Genomic DNA, 14,607 nt, shown 5'->3' with positions numbered 1-14,607 from the left:
CAAGTACCACAAAGTTCAGGACGAGTAACTACTGATATTAAGGGGGTTTGTGCCCTTTTTGCATTAAATCCATGCACTAATTGAGACGAAGATCCAATACAAAAAACAGTACGTGGCCTTATAATTAAAGACTGCAATAATAATATGTGCACACACAGGCTAAATTACAATTGTACACATCATCTGGAATGGATTGTGTAGAAGAGAATCCAATAAGGTATGGAGCACTGACTTTTCCTTCACCAGGAAGGAAAAGTTGCCTATCTGTTGAAACAGTGGTCAGCAAAAATTTCTAAACTGCAAACATTCCATTCTATGTCTGTAACCAAAATGAAGGAGCCTCTCCAATTTTCTCATAAAATAAGATTATTTGTTCAGTATTAATGCATTAAGATAAAGCATGGAGATTGTTTTTGTAGTTTAGAGTAATCTTGGTCAGGATATTTTAGAGTGGTGTGAAAACAGGCCCAGATGTGTCCAATCTTAAAGCTGCAGGTTCTTAGGAATCATCATTTCTGCCACATCTTTCATTGTCATCTGGTCCTCTGAAAACATTCTTTGGCTGTCCACTACCAAAACGCTGTCCAGACAAAATGTGTTTTTCTTCAAATTTGCAGATCTAAGTGACCAGCTTATGGAAGTGGTTGGTCTTGAGGGAGCCATGGAGATGGGACAGATATACACAGGTCTGAAAAGTGCTGGAAGACGGCTTGCCCAGTGCTCATCTGTTGTCATCAGGTACTGGCAGCTTTAATTTGCACTGCACTGCTGTAGTGAAACAGTAAATCTTATGTATCATCAGTTCACCTTCTTTGGTAGTTTAATAGTCATAATTATTGTACTTGTTTCTTGTGAAAGTGTTATCTTTGCACGTGAAATACATTTATTCCATCCATATTCTATGTCCATACACTTTCATTTCTTTAAATATGTCAAAAATACAGAAAAAGAGTGTTTCCATGCAGTCTTCACGTGTTGTATTCGACTGTCATTTCATCCTATCAATATGAATGTCAAGAGTTAGGGAAGGAGTAAGGCATGAACACCTTGGGTTTTGTTATTAATACACTCTTTGCACAGTTTTGAGCAAAAAGTCGTCTAATGTTAATTTGCTGTATTTTAATTCATTTAAAATGCATACCTCACCAGGTAATAGCAGCATGTAATTAGTATTTGTGAAGCAATTTTTTTGATCTGTGGAAGTCAAAGTGTTCTGGTTTTAATTTATTTTTTTACTTACTTAACACTGCCGAGTCACTATTAATAAATGTTTTGGCATGTGTAAGCTGCTATCGGTGGAGCACAATAATTTAGCTGGGGTTTATTGTTTACTATGCTTAAAGTGACCCAGAACAATCACAATAGAGGAAACTTGGATTAGGGCTCAAGGAGAAAATAATTATTCCAACTTTTGGATGAGATTATGACTGGAAAAGAGAAAGAGATGATCAGCTCTTCCTTAGTGAAGAATTTCACAGGAAGAATTTTCCAAAATCTTGATAAAATCATAAGCTCCAGAAGCCTAAAATGTACATAAAACAAAAGAACAGCAATAGAAACTTTAAGAAAAGAATTAGAATATGCCAAAGTGCCTGACCTATGACCACAAGGACTGGGTAATGCTGACTTCAAAAATTAAGAGAAATAAGGTCACAGAGGCATTCCAATCTTCTCTGGATACCAAAAGATCATTCTTATAATGATCTTTTGGTATCCAACAGGACCAACAGGACCACAATTGCTATAGACTCAGAACCCCTCCAAATCTGTGAAGTAAGGGCTTATTGAACATTCTTCCCTTTCTCCACTTATGGCTGTAGATGACATTGAGTAATCCTATGAATGGTTAGTCATTTTCAGATGGTGTCCAAGCCAGAGTTTCCACTCACCATCATAGGTGCTCGGTTGACTCATTTTTCCATTTTTAGATTTATCTACTCCATTTTATTTCTCATAATCTTGTATGCCATCTATTATAATGCAGAAATACAGGGTTGAAAGAAAGATCATACTTCTTTATTATTATTTTTGCATATTTTTTCTTAATGAGGTATCAAAAACAAGAGAGAGAACACTGGCTGTAGCTTTGTATTAAAATCAACGCCTCTTAACTAATAATTTAAATTAATAACACGGAATGTTAAAGCTTCTGAATACACTACAGTTGTCATGTTATGTGAGAGCTGTAAGCCAGAGTTAAACACAAGCATAAAAAGATTTTTATGGTTCTAATAAATGGTGATGATAGAGCTAAAAAGTATTTCTTACTTCCTTTATAGCAGTCAGCCTAAATTATCAAAAATAGCAGAGGTTCCTTTGTCGTTGCAGTTAATAAGGTTTATTCCTGAAGTTCTTGAATAATTCACTCTTTATTTCACAAATTACAGAGCATTCTGCTGTGGTGAATGTTTTCAGTGTTTTTTCCTTTGTGTGCTGAAAATCAAACTAAACCACCTAAATGACTGGGTTACTTTTTGTAAGCATGTTGGGTCATACTGGAGTTTGCATAGAAGCTGTGGAGTAAATCAGGATTGTATGTGTGTCCCATCACATATATGCCTCTTTAATAAATCCATTCCTCAGTTTGTCTAGTTACTTTTTCTTATGCTATGAAATATATCCCTTTAGGACCAGCAAGTCTCTGCCTATGCAGATAGATGGGGAACCTTGGATGCAAACTCCTTGCACGGTAAGGATACTGTTATCTCTAGGAAAAGAAATGAAAATAAAACCTATTCACTTTTTGAATGAGTAACAAAAACCAGAAAGGTCAAAAATTTTAATTGATTTATATTTACTGATACTGTTTTTTTCAGAGTCAGAAAGAGAATCTTTTGGTTTAAAACACAATGACTGTGATCAGCACTTACTCAGTTTACTTTAGTAACATCTTCAGATCCTGTTACTATATAGTTCAACACCCACTGCATTTTCAGTTTATCGTGCTGGGTTTTGCCACAGGTTAGTATGGAATAATAAAGCATTTATTTCAGAAGTTGGAAAATATTCAAAGTGTGAAATCCCAGCATCCCTTTACACAATGTCATCTTCTATTTATGATGTATCAGATTTATAGTTTCCATTGCTGAGGAAAAGCCAATGCTAACATTTATAAAATAACTAATTTTTTTTCTTTAATTTGGGAAGATTTTCCATTGTGCTTTTGAGAGTTCATATCAAGGAGGTTGTATTTAAACCTGAAGTCTTGACTGTGCTGATTGAATTATGCATTAGAACTAATATTTTTAAAATCTTTACAGTTTAAAGAAGAAATGAAGGAATATAATCTCTTTTTCAGTGCCCACACGTGTGAGATGAGGGCAGGTAAACAGAAACCAGGATAACATAGGATAGCATTGGAGCTTACCCAGAGGAGCTTCCTTCAGTAACTCTTCACAGCACAAGAAACGTGTGTGCCTAAGAACTCTCCGTTTTCATCTCTTGCCAATAAATTAAAAAGGGTAACCAAGTATTTGGAGAACATGTTGAGGAAATTTAAGCCCTTTGTTGTTGAATATAGTCCTAGTAACACATTTTAATATAAATATTACTCATTTTGTTTCCATAGTGTTTCCCCTGTGTTTTAAAGTAGATGAATCGTCGTAGCCTTGTAGCTTGTAAGCATGACAGAACAGTAATGTGACAAGAAAGAAATCCAACTGAAGATGGAAGTAGTTCTCTGAAACAGGCTACTGGATCACTTTCATGAGCTTTATGCCTATAGTGGAATTAAAAGTTAAAGGACAAAATTCAAAATGGGCACCTTCAGTAAGGTGCTAACAAGCGTGGTAACTCTTACTGTGTGTGTTAGGATGACAGGAGAGGACTGTGATAGTTCATGTTTGCCAGATGGACCATAGTGTACAGCTGAACAGTGAGGAGAGTGCCTGAACTCTAATGGTCAGATTCTCTCTAATGGCTTTAAACTGGGGCAAGGTAGATTTAGGTTAGACATAAACAGGAAGTTTTTTATGATGAGAGTGGTAAAATACCAGAACAAGCTGCCTAGGGATGTGGTTGAGGCCTTGTCCCTGGAGACATTCAGGATCAGATTTGATGTGACCCTGGGCAGGTTGATCTAGTTGGAGGTGTCCCTGCTCATTGCAGGGAGGTTGGACAAGATGACCTTTGAGGATCTCTTCCAACCCGATGCAATCTGTGAATCTAATTCTCTATGGTAAGTGTTCAGACGCTGGAAGGACAGGAGAGCCATGTGTACATGCACTGAGTTAAGGCACAACAGTGGGAATTCTGAGGTATTTGTTCCAAGGAAACCCTTTAGAATTAAGAGTTATTATCTTTGCCTCTTGTACAGCAGTGGCTCTGTGCAGAGCAACAGTACTGAACCCAGCAGTTACTTGTTCAAGAAAAAGACATATAATTTTTCAGTTTACGGAAGGGAACTCATGGAAGGATGCTGGCAATAACACATGCTTTTTTTGTCTTGATTGCTTGCACAGTGCAAAAGCCTGCTCTCTGATTGATAATGCTTGCAAGAGCTGCCTGCACAATTGAGGACAAACCTGGGAAAAGAGACAGTCTTACATTTCAATTACTGCCTTGAGGAAACACTAAATTATTACTGATAATTACTGCTGTCCAGTTGAAGTACCATTTTAAAGGAGATAGAAATGACATATACTTTTCTGTAGAACCCATCCTTTTAGTTCTACCATTGTTAAAAGAATATACTGTGTCATGTAAAAAACCTCTACTGTTCAATGTATTTTTTTTCTTCTGAGAAGAAAATACATGAACTATTTGTCTCTACTACCACAGATCTGTGAATTTAAATATAGAATTATTATTTTGTGTGATACTCAGTTTTTCAGGAAATGCTGGGTTGTTTTTTTTTTCCGCTGAGGAGCTCAATGTATTTATTGCAATTGCTGCTTGCATTGTTGTACGTGCAGCCCACTAATTCTAAGTACACTAGAGCTTTTCCTGTAGTTCTCTACAAAGTAACTAGGAATTCCTCCTGAGACAATGACAAAGGTGGATTTAGCTTTCTCTCAAATGGAATTGAAGATTTGATTTCTAAATGTGTTCTTTACAGGGATCTTTAGAGGCCAAAGTGTGTATCTGATCACACAGATATGAGGATCATATTTCAGTGATCTATGTCCAAAACCAGAGTCTGAAAAAAAAGCAAACCATAAAATCAGAGTACTTATGTGCAGCCAGATATGTAGCCAGTTATTTGAAGTTGCAAGAGCTCAAATCTCAGATGAATACATGAGGAAGCCAATATAAGAATCATGAGCTTTTGACTTCTCTAGAGACAGAATTACAGTTTTCTCCCAAAATTACCTGAATGCAAATTATTAATGAGTAATTTTTAAGTGGAAAAAAGTGTGATGATCAGGGAAAGAAATCCATGAGTTTAGTTCTTTAGGAAACACACTAGAGATTGTTTTTTCTTTTTTTATTCCCCTCTTAGGAAATTTCTTTCCATAGCTTTTACAAGGAATTGAGGCCCATATATAAAGATGCTGGCAGTGCTACATTGTGCACTGAGGCATGGGGAGACATTCCCTTGCTAGCTGTTGTTTGGCATTGGGACGCGGAGGGAAGGCACTTAGTTTCCTTGTTACATTGTTTTAAGGACAGGAGCTACTGTTGTGCTTGGGTGTACCCCCTTACTAGTTCTAGGACAGAGGTCACTGCACGTTGTTCTATTGCACAGATCCTGTGTATCAGTTAGACACACACTGTGCCTCAGTGTTCCAGCCAGAAAGCTATTGTCTAAAACACACACACACAAAAAAAGGGCTGCTGTCTCTCCCTCCAACTGTCCTTTACAAAGCTAAAACAGCCCTTTCTGTGTTGATATGGTCATCTCAGAAACTTCAGTGTCATCTAAGTTCACTGGTTTTAGGAACTGATCAATTAGAGACTAAGTGCAAAAGAAATTCGTACGATCGGCAGATATTGAAACAACCTTGGCCCAAGATGCCAGTGATTAAGCTCAGAAGTATTTTTTTCTGTTTCAGATTTCAATACAAATGAGAGTATTTTGCAAATGATTTTTTCAAGAAACCTAGTTTGACCTGTCAAAATTCTCCTGGTATTCCATTATGCATACTAAGGAAAAAACAAGTTCCACATCAAATCCATGTTATGTAAGGGATGCAGGCTACACATGCAAGCTCAGAAACTTACTTCCTGAGGAAGGAATCAACAAGTTTATCTTTGCTACTTTTTTTGTGACAAATAGCACAAGTTGCTGATTGCTGACATTTAGGCATATCAAGACTGTGTTCCCCTAAAATGGCAGTGTGGGCTCTGAGCAAATACTGTAGGATGCTATAAAGAATGCAGTGATTTCCTAGAAGCTGTGAACTGTTAATTTTCATCCCTGGGATCAGTTTTAGTTCTAAAGAAATTGTAGTCTTCCTCTTTTAACCTTTTGTGATCTTCTACTGCTCATGCACCAGCATCCCCAGGCAAGAACCAGGAATGCATTCCTGTAGGTTCTGTGTGTATTTTAAAATGTGAGTGGCTTAATCTAAAAATCTGTCATCCAGCATTATTCAGTATATTGAACACATGCAGACTGGTGTGTGACAGAGGCATCCTGCTCTGGTATAGTAAGATTCAGAATCTGGCTATCACATCATAGAATCATAGAATCAAGAAGGCTGGAAGAGACCTCAAAGATCATCGAGTCCAACCTGTCACCCTAAACCTCATGACTATCTAAACCATGGCACCAAGTGCCACGTCCAATCCCCTCTTGAACACCTCCAGGGATGGTGACTCCACCACCTCCCTGGGCAGCACATTCCAATGGCCAACCACTCTCTCTGTGAAGAACTTTCTCCTCACCTCCAGCCTAAACCTCCCCTGCCGCAGCTTGAGACTGTGTCCTCTTGTTCTGGTGCTGGCTGTTTTTTATAGAGAATTCTTTGGGAGAAGGAAAAATGATAATGTTAATGTTATGTTAAACATTTCGTCTGATTAGCTGAAGAGGAAATTCTATCAGAGCTCTCCCAGACAAATATAGCAACATAAAAGATATCTATGGTTTCACCTGATCTCCAAACAGGTCATTAATAGTAATGAAACTTGAAAGACTCTCAAGTTAATTCAATAAACTTATAGCTTTAGCCATCAGGATTTTTTTTAAGAAAATTAATCTTTCAATTTAGCTACATAAATTATTAGCATTGTTTTGAAAAAATCCATAAGAATATTCCATCTTAATAAGAAATAACTGCAGTTTCAGTTCTTTCATCTATTCCTGACTTGCTTGGCATCATATCTGAAAGAGTGTCAAGCTGCTAGCAACGTTAGATTGAAAGCAGAAGGCAGAAATGTCTGCAGAAGATGCAAGAATATTGTCTAAATCAGGGAATGAAAATGAAAATCTATAGTCAGAGCCCACATAATGGATGGCCAGAAATATAGTTTCATAGACATCTGAAAGTCATTTTTAGACTTAACTACTGATAGGAAAATTTATAGTATGCCATTAAAAAAAATAAACACAGAAATAACATTTGAAAATATTTTATTTGAATGCACCTTAAAAAGAAGCTTTGGGTGAATTAATAGTGAATTAATAGTGACTTTCTCTCTAGCTTTTCCTTTACTCAATAGAGATGTGATGAGCCTGAGCACAGAGGTCCTAGTGGAGTCCTACTTTTGTAGTTGGACACAGAATCAAAGAGCTAAAACACACACAAACCCCTCTTTTTACTAATAATCGCACTATGCCTGAGCTGGGTGAGAAGACCAGAGAGAAGAGGGTCACAAGATTTGCTTTCCTGTGGATCCATTGGCTCCAACACCCCACAGATCACAGCTGTATTCTACACTCTGTCTTCTTCAACAAAATATCTTCTTTTCATGTCACTGAACATAATAATGTTTAGGTTAGATTACACAATCTTGAAGGTCTCTTCCAACCAAGTATGTTCTGTGATCCTGTGATTTTTTTTTTTTTATTATTTCTTATTTATAATGGAAGAATTTAAACTTTTGTGTCTGCTTCTTTAGAGCAAAGAGGAATTGAGTGGTGGCTGATTTTAGTAGAACATTTGAGTTATTATATATTTAACCCGTAAGTGGAAGTCAATTGCTAGGAAAAAAAAAAAAAAGTTTCTGGTGTTGTCCTAAAATGCTGCATTTTTTTTCCCATTTTAGCAACAACGTGCATAACATTTCTGTATGCCAGAATGGTTTACTGAGTTCCTAACTCTTGATTTTGCAGCTGAGCATTACTTTTTGTGCTCACAGGTACACTGCATGTTAATTAGTTTTGTTGACCTATGCATATTTTTTCTTAATTTCACAACAGTCGTTTTTGTAATCAACAAAGCAATTTACTGCATGTGTGCTTTCTGCACCCCAGACGAATACATGTAATGCACCTTTCTTTCCAGTTCAGATTGTTAAGAAAAGAATTAGTTGTGACTAATTGCCAATTAATTTGCAGTGGTTTGGTGAGGGGGGCTGGGGGAGAAACAATTGCACCTACTAATTAAAATTTAAAATATTCCAAAGTGTCATCTTTAGGTGTCTCTAGAATACATAATTTCCATTTTAGTTCTGCACTGGATCTGTAACAACCCTGAGTTTGACAGCTCTATTAATTTAAAACCTCAGTGATACCTATTAGTACAAAACATGGAAAAAATGCCATTAATCATTTATTTTAATTTTGCAGCTCTGTCATTTTCTCAGTGTGTTTAAAAATTATGATGACACCATAACGTTTTCCAATCTACCTGTATGAAGGGGAAACGGATCACACTACTTAGGAGAGAAAGTAGAGTATATTATTAGAGCTTAATTAATGCCAAACTGATTAGATTTGATTGCACTTTGCACAATAATATTGTTAAGAAATTTATTTAAAAGATGTGTTGCATAATGCTATATTTAAAACAACGGGTCTAGATCTGAAGAGATTTTTGACCAAAATGCCACAGAGTTCAGGTCACAGGGTTTGTTTAGCACTACCTACATTCTGTAGGTCTTACTCATCTCATGACACCCAGTACAGCTCTGGATCACTCACAGGAAGATAAAAATATTTGGCACTCTTGTGAAGCAGAAATGCCACGTCCCTCTGTTTCCTGTAAGGGGAGCAGCATATGGACATCTAGGCTGTGGGGAAAACCCTCATACCCTCAAAACTATCAACATCCAAACCCTGCTGATAGCATGAAAAACATGACTGTGAACTGATGGATCTGACTTGATACAATGTTTTTCTGTCATTTTTTCCCCTGTGTTTAAAATAAAAGAGCTCTTTCTTTAACGTGAATTGAAATGTTATAAACAGCTGTTTATCTCTGTTTCCATTTTTCTATTGTCATTTAGTATTGTACTTGGTGCATGTATTTATAGCACCATGTTCTGTGTTCACAGTAAATATTTAGACATTCTCTGAAATCAGGAAGGTAAGCAGCACATATTGTGGAAAAGGAACATGAAAGCCAAACCAACTGACCTAAAAAAATATACTTATCACACTAAAAGTGTTGATGCTCACTGCATTTCATTTAGTGACTTCATGGTATTAATGTGGCTTCAAGGGATAATTTGAAACTCTGACTTGCTCCTGAAGGAAATAGATGTCCGGGTTATGTATTTATAAATATCTTTAGTATCACTAATTCAGGCTTCTCTTTTTGCTGTCAACAATAAGGGAGCAATTACCAGCTCTTGTTTAATTAGATCTGGTTCTTTCCCACGAATACATTGTTGGACACACTTTCTAGTACTGGAAAGGTGACATTTGAAATTGTAGTTGTAGTACTTTTTTTGCCAAACCTGTTTACCACAAATACCAGCCTTTTAAATTTCTGTGGTCATGATTAGGATAAAATCTTGGCTTCGCAAATACCAGCCTTTTAAATTTCTGTGATCATGAACTAATAGGATAAAATCTTGGCTTCGCTTAGTGAATGAGATTTCTGCCATTGGCTTCAACAGTTTGCGTTTAGCCTGAAATGTTGTGTATCAACCTTACAACAAAAATCCACAATCTCTTAGCAATTCCTGTGGCTATTTACTTTCGCCTCAAGTGGAATTTTGTTATTTCCTCATTTTGCCTATTTTTAAATACTAATGTGTGTCAAATTTACCAAACAGAATTTTGGGGTTTTTCTTCCAGCATCACTTCAGGCACTATAAGCACTCCCTTAATTTATGTTTAAAATGTCCTCCATAATTTCTGTAAGTTATTACATGTTTTCATTAAAACTGAGTAAGTGATCTCAAAAATTATTTTCCATCGTTCCATAATAATTTGTGTGAGTATGTTTGTCAGGGTGCAATCAGTTCTTAAATATTTGTTAAGTTAGGGTTTATAGCTTTTGGAATTTTTATCTTTTTCTTGTGTGTGTGTAAATCATGTCTTCACCTAGGAAAAATTAAAAACAGACAGAAAAGGTCTTATATAACCTTTTTATAATGGTGCTTCTACTGAAAAAGATGTCAGGTTGCTGCTGAGTGGAAGAGAAACAGAACAGCAAAAGCTGGTGTTTAGCCACTCCATGTGTGCTTACACACAGAATCTATATATATCTGAAGTAGCAATTTCTTTTTAACTAAACTGAACCTTGGTTTCTTGTAATTAAAGATTATTCTCCATTTTTTAAATTGTTGTTTTGACCATTTCAGTCTCCTGTACAGCACTTCCAGTGTTCAGTCCTACTTTGACTTAAAACAGTTTTTCTGAGACTCTTAGTGCTGCTTCCCATCTGAATGTGTACTGTCACTTGTCACCTAAATTCACATTATCAACGCTCACAGAAGTAAGAGTCCAGGGCAGAAATGCAGTGCCTGAAAATCTTCAGAAAGACAAAATTGTCCTATTTCAGGCAAGGCAGTGCAATAAGCCAGAGTGCTTTACAAACACTCTGATCTCTTTTCATCACCCAGTAGGAAATTAAGGAATCAATGGTTATCACTGTTAACCAGTGCAGCGTTAACACAGACTCCTTTGAACAAATGGAAAAATATTGTTTAAGTTTACACTTAATTTTTTAATTTTCTGCATCTAAACTTTATTTGAAATTGCTGGAGTCATTCCAATTTATAACAGTTGAAAATATGGCTTAGAAAAATACATATAGGACTACATCCCCTTGATGATGAGAGGTTAATAATGTTCGGGCATATTAGCTGATCTCTGCTGATAGGATACAACATACTGAAGAAGTCATGGTCTCTGAAACAGATGGCTTAAGCCAAAAAAGAACATTAGGAACGATAAACATTTTCTCAATACATAATTGCATTCATCCTCAGATGAACAGCCCCAATCCAACATGCAATCTGTATGGGGTCTGAGGATTACTTCACCTCTTCATACTAAAGCCATCTTCTGAGCTTTGCTCTTTTTTTTTTTTTTTACTTTAAGATAGAATTACTAGGCTTTACCTCTGAAAGTAAACTCTTGAGACCATTCCTACTGTTACATCCTGGCTAAATCTAGCAATAAGCTGAACCCTTGCAACTCTTGAAAAAATCACTTGTAGCAGCTCCAGATTGCTTTGTCTATTGATTCTCAGAATCAGGATGATGTTATCACTGTTCCTGAACCCCAAAATATGTCTTACAAAGCATGTTGGATATTAGAAGCAACTTCTTCACTGAAAGGTTCGTCAAACACTGGAATAGGTTCTCCAGGAAGGTGGTTGAATCCCCGTCCCTGGAGGTGTTTAAAAGATGCAGAGATGAGGGGTTAAGAAACATGGTTTAGCACCAGCCTTGGTAGAATTAAATAATGGTTGGACTTGATGATCTTAAAGGTTTTTTCCAACTGAAATGATTCTGTGTGAAAGTTACAAAAATCCTCTAGGCGATTTTCCAGGACCAGATCAACATCTGGTGTAAAGTGACATCAATGGAATAACACCAACTTACCCCAAGTAGAGAGATGGCTTCCACAGCACTGCCTGAAGCAGAAATTCTTGTGAGAAAATATGGTGATGCCAGTCTTCGAAAGCAAGAGTTATTATCCATGTAAAATTAATCTAGATTGCAAACCCTTCCCCTCCATCCCATATGCTAAATTTGTTACTAATGAACAATGTTGACAAAAAGAGGTCATGTATGAAATTTGAGACTAATGAACTAAGGTGGCATGGAAATGAGTGTTTGGAAAGTAAGGTAAAAGCTTTAATGGAGTTAAACCAACCCACTCATTCTGTTGAGATTTTTATGTTTCTGTCTCCTTATATTGTAAAGTAAATTTCCAGCCCAAGAAATGTCCTGATCTATATTTTAATGAGCCTCTGTACGTGACGTACATTTTTGTTTCATTACTATTAGTGAATGACAAGTGAAGGATATTCATTTTAACTTGAAAATGTCAGGTATGCACTTCAAGAGATATATTTTTCCAGTTTTTAATGAGGTGGTGTTTCTTTTTGAAAGAAATACCCATCTCAGATGTGGGTACTATGCAGGTGACAACTGATATTTAATAAGTGATGGTTCTTGTATTAGTCGTAGTTCACTAAAGAAAATGTCTCGGATTGCTTTTGAAAAACTCTTAGCGTCACTAGCCCAAAGGCAAGATGTGACCTTTTTATTACATAATGAGAATCATTTATTATCTTACAATGTATCTTAAAGTCACAGACAAAATGCCACTTTGATAATTGCTTTCAATTAGCTTTGAGCATAGCATACATTCATAAAATGTCTTCTCTAATTTAGACTTGAATTAGAGAAAATTGCAGATATAATCTACTTTAAGGTTGTCTCATTTAAAGTAATTCGTAGTTTTATATCAAAGAAATCAGAAGGGGTGGCTTTAGAGCAGTCTTACAAAGTGTTTTAAACAGTCTTTTCAATATTTAAGTCTCTTCTATTAACAACTAATTAACAAATTAGAACGCTGGTTCGTCTGTTTTGACCTTTTTTGTGTATTAACTTTTGACTTCTGTTCCTAATGGTTATTTTGAAATTAAGCAGTGTCCTGTATTAAAAGAGAAGTACAGCTTGATTAACTGTACAAATAAAGCATACAAAGACATAGCTGACATCTTAATATTAGGCAGCAGCTTGGCCTGACAGCGTGTATATCCTTTCCAGCTTTGAAATTCTTACTCATCGTGTAGATACATAAGGTATTCAACAGCAAGCAATGAATCCCATGAGCAAAAAGAAAGATTAGATATTGGCATGTATTTTATTGCATATTGTTAATATTGATTATGTGTGTAATTTAAAGTATTGGTGGAAACAAGGATCATACAGAGTTTTTTTTACTGCATATGTAACATCATTCATAAAAAATAGAGGTATTTTCTGTTCATCTTTGATTAAACTAAGAAGGTTTGGAAATTGCATATCAAGATAATTCAAGCATCTCAAATACTTGGAATTGAACTAGCTAGCTCAAGAGATAACTGTTTTTCTTCTTTCTTTCCCCAGATAAAAATTACTCACAAGAACCAAGCCCCCATGTTGATGGGACCTCCTCCAAAAACCGGTCTTTTCTCTTCCATCATCAAAAGAACAAGGAACCACAGCAAGGAATAAGCCTATGTAGTTTAGTTTTTAGAAAAACAATTAGCTTTGTTGGGCTTTGAAATATTTATGCTGGAAATATTTCGAGAATTTTAGAATATCTTCTACTTGCAAAATCATGGATTTTGGTTTAACAGTTTCTGTAACTGAGCTAATGTAAAACTATGCTACTAGAAAAAATATTGTCACCGTTTTGTAGGCATTTTGCATGATGAAAGCAGATGTTTACATAAAGTGAAACAGCATTTTTTTTTGTTGCATGCATTTCCATTTACTAATCTATGGGCTAATTCTGCCATGGAATATGGGAAGACAGTGCCATGAGTAATTTAATTTTCTCTTTTCCATTTAAACTTTTTCTACTGCAATGATCATATGCCAGAGGTTCAACAGTTTCACTTGAATCAAACATCTTCACATCAACAGGCAATTAGACCTGTTTCAGAGTAAAGTTTCTTTCACATCTCATTAAGATGTACTTTTAATTTATCATTTCTTTCTACCCTGAGGGTTTTTATTCAGCTAAGCGTTAAAATCTTGTATCTTATTCTGGTAATCCCTATGTATATGAGTAACTGTACCTGCTGAAAACATTTAACGATGTGTGCAGTATTCAAATGATCATACTTCCTCTTGTGTTAGTTTTTGTAAGATTGGAAGTCAAGGGAAGTTTGAGCCAGAACTATGAGGCTAAGAAGGTCATGCTAAGAGTGAAAATAATAATACTAGCCATCAGTGTTGTTTGCTTAAACACTAGGATTATTGTAATGAGCAATACATCTCTGTAACTTTAAATCATTCTGCATATTGACCCATAGCATAGTGCGTGTGCACACAAATAACCAAAGCTCATGTCTAATAAAGTGCATTTCCCACCAAAGATTTAGTGAAGGATGCTTCAGAGAAATGGGTTAATGCATAATTAATCAAGTTCACTGGAGTAAACTCACTTCTGAAAATTTATAGTTCTTTTGATTATGTTGGCAATGTCCAGACAATTGTTGGGGTAGGAGAAAACATTAAATTAATTTCAAGTAAATGTTCACTTTTCATTCATTTCATAAGTTGATCAACATAAAGGCATAGTCTAAACATTGAGCTATAGACTCA

At 35.9% G+C, this 14,607-nt stretch overlaps 1 protein-coding gene across 6 annotated transcripts in view; it reads left to right on the top strand.

Moving 5' to 3' along the window:
* Window positions 1–13,509, top strand: part of DGKB (diacylglycerol kinase beta) — a 298,275-nt gene extending 284,766 nt beyond the window's left edge. For all 6 annotated transcript variants that reach the window (XM_054385164.1, XM_054385162.1, XM_054385161.1 and 3 more), the window contains 3 exons: window positions 618–738; window positions 2,629–2,689; window positions 13,402–13,509. In XM_054385164.1, coding sequence (XP_054241139.1) covers window positions 618–738; window positions 2,629–2,689; window positions 13,402–13,509 — 290 coding nt within the window. The remainder of the gene's footprint in view (window positions 1–617; window positions 739–2,628; window positions 2,690–13,401) is intronic.
* Window positions 13,510–14,607: the final 1,098 nt, after the last annotated feature.

This window comes from Indicator indicator, chromosome 11 (genome assembly GCF_027791375.1).
Source record: "Indicator indicator isolate 239-I01 chromosome 11, UM_Iind_1.1, whole genome shotgun sequence".
Taxonomy (NCBI): domain Eukaryota; kingdom Metazoa; phylum Chordata; class Aves; order Piciformes; family Indicatoridae; genus Indicator; species Indicator indicator.
Note: the sequence above shows the minus strand (reverse complement) of the source record. Positions and strands in the feature narration are given on the sequence as shown.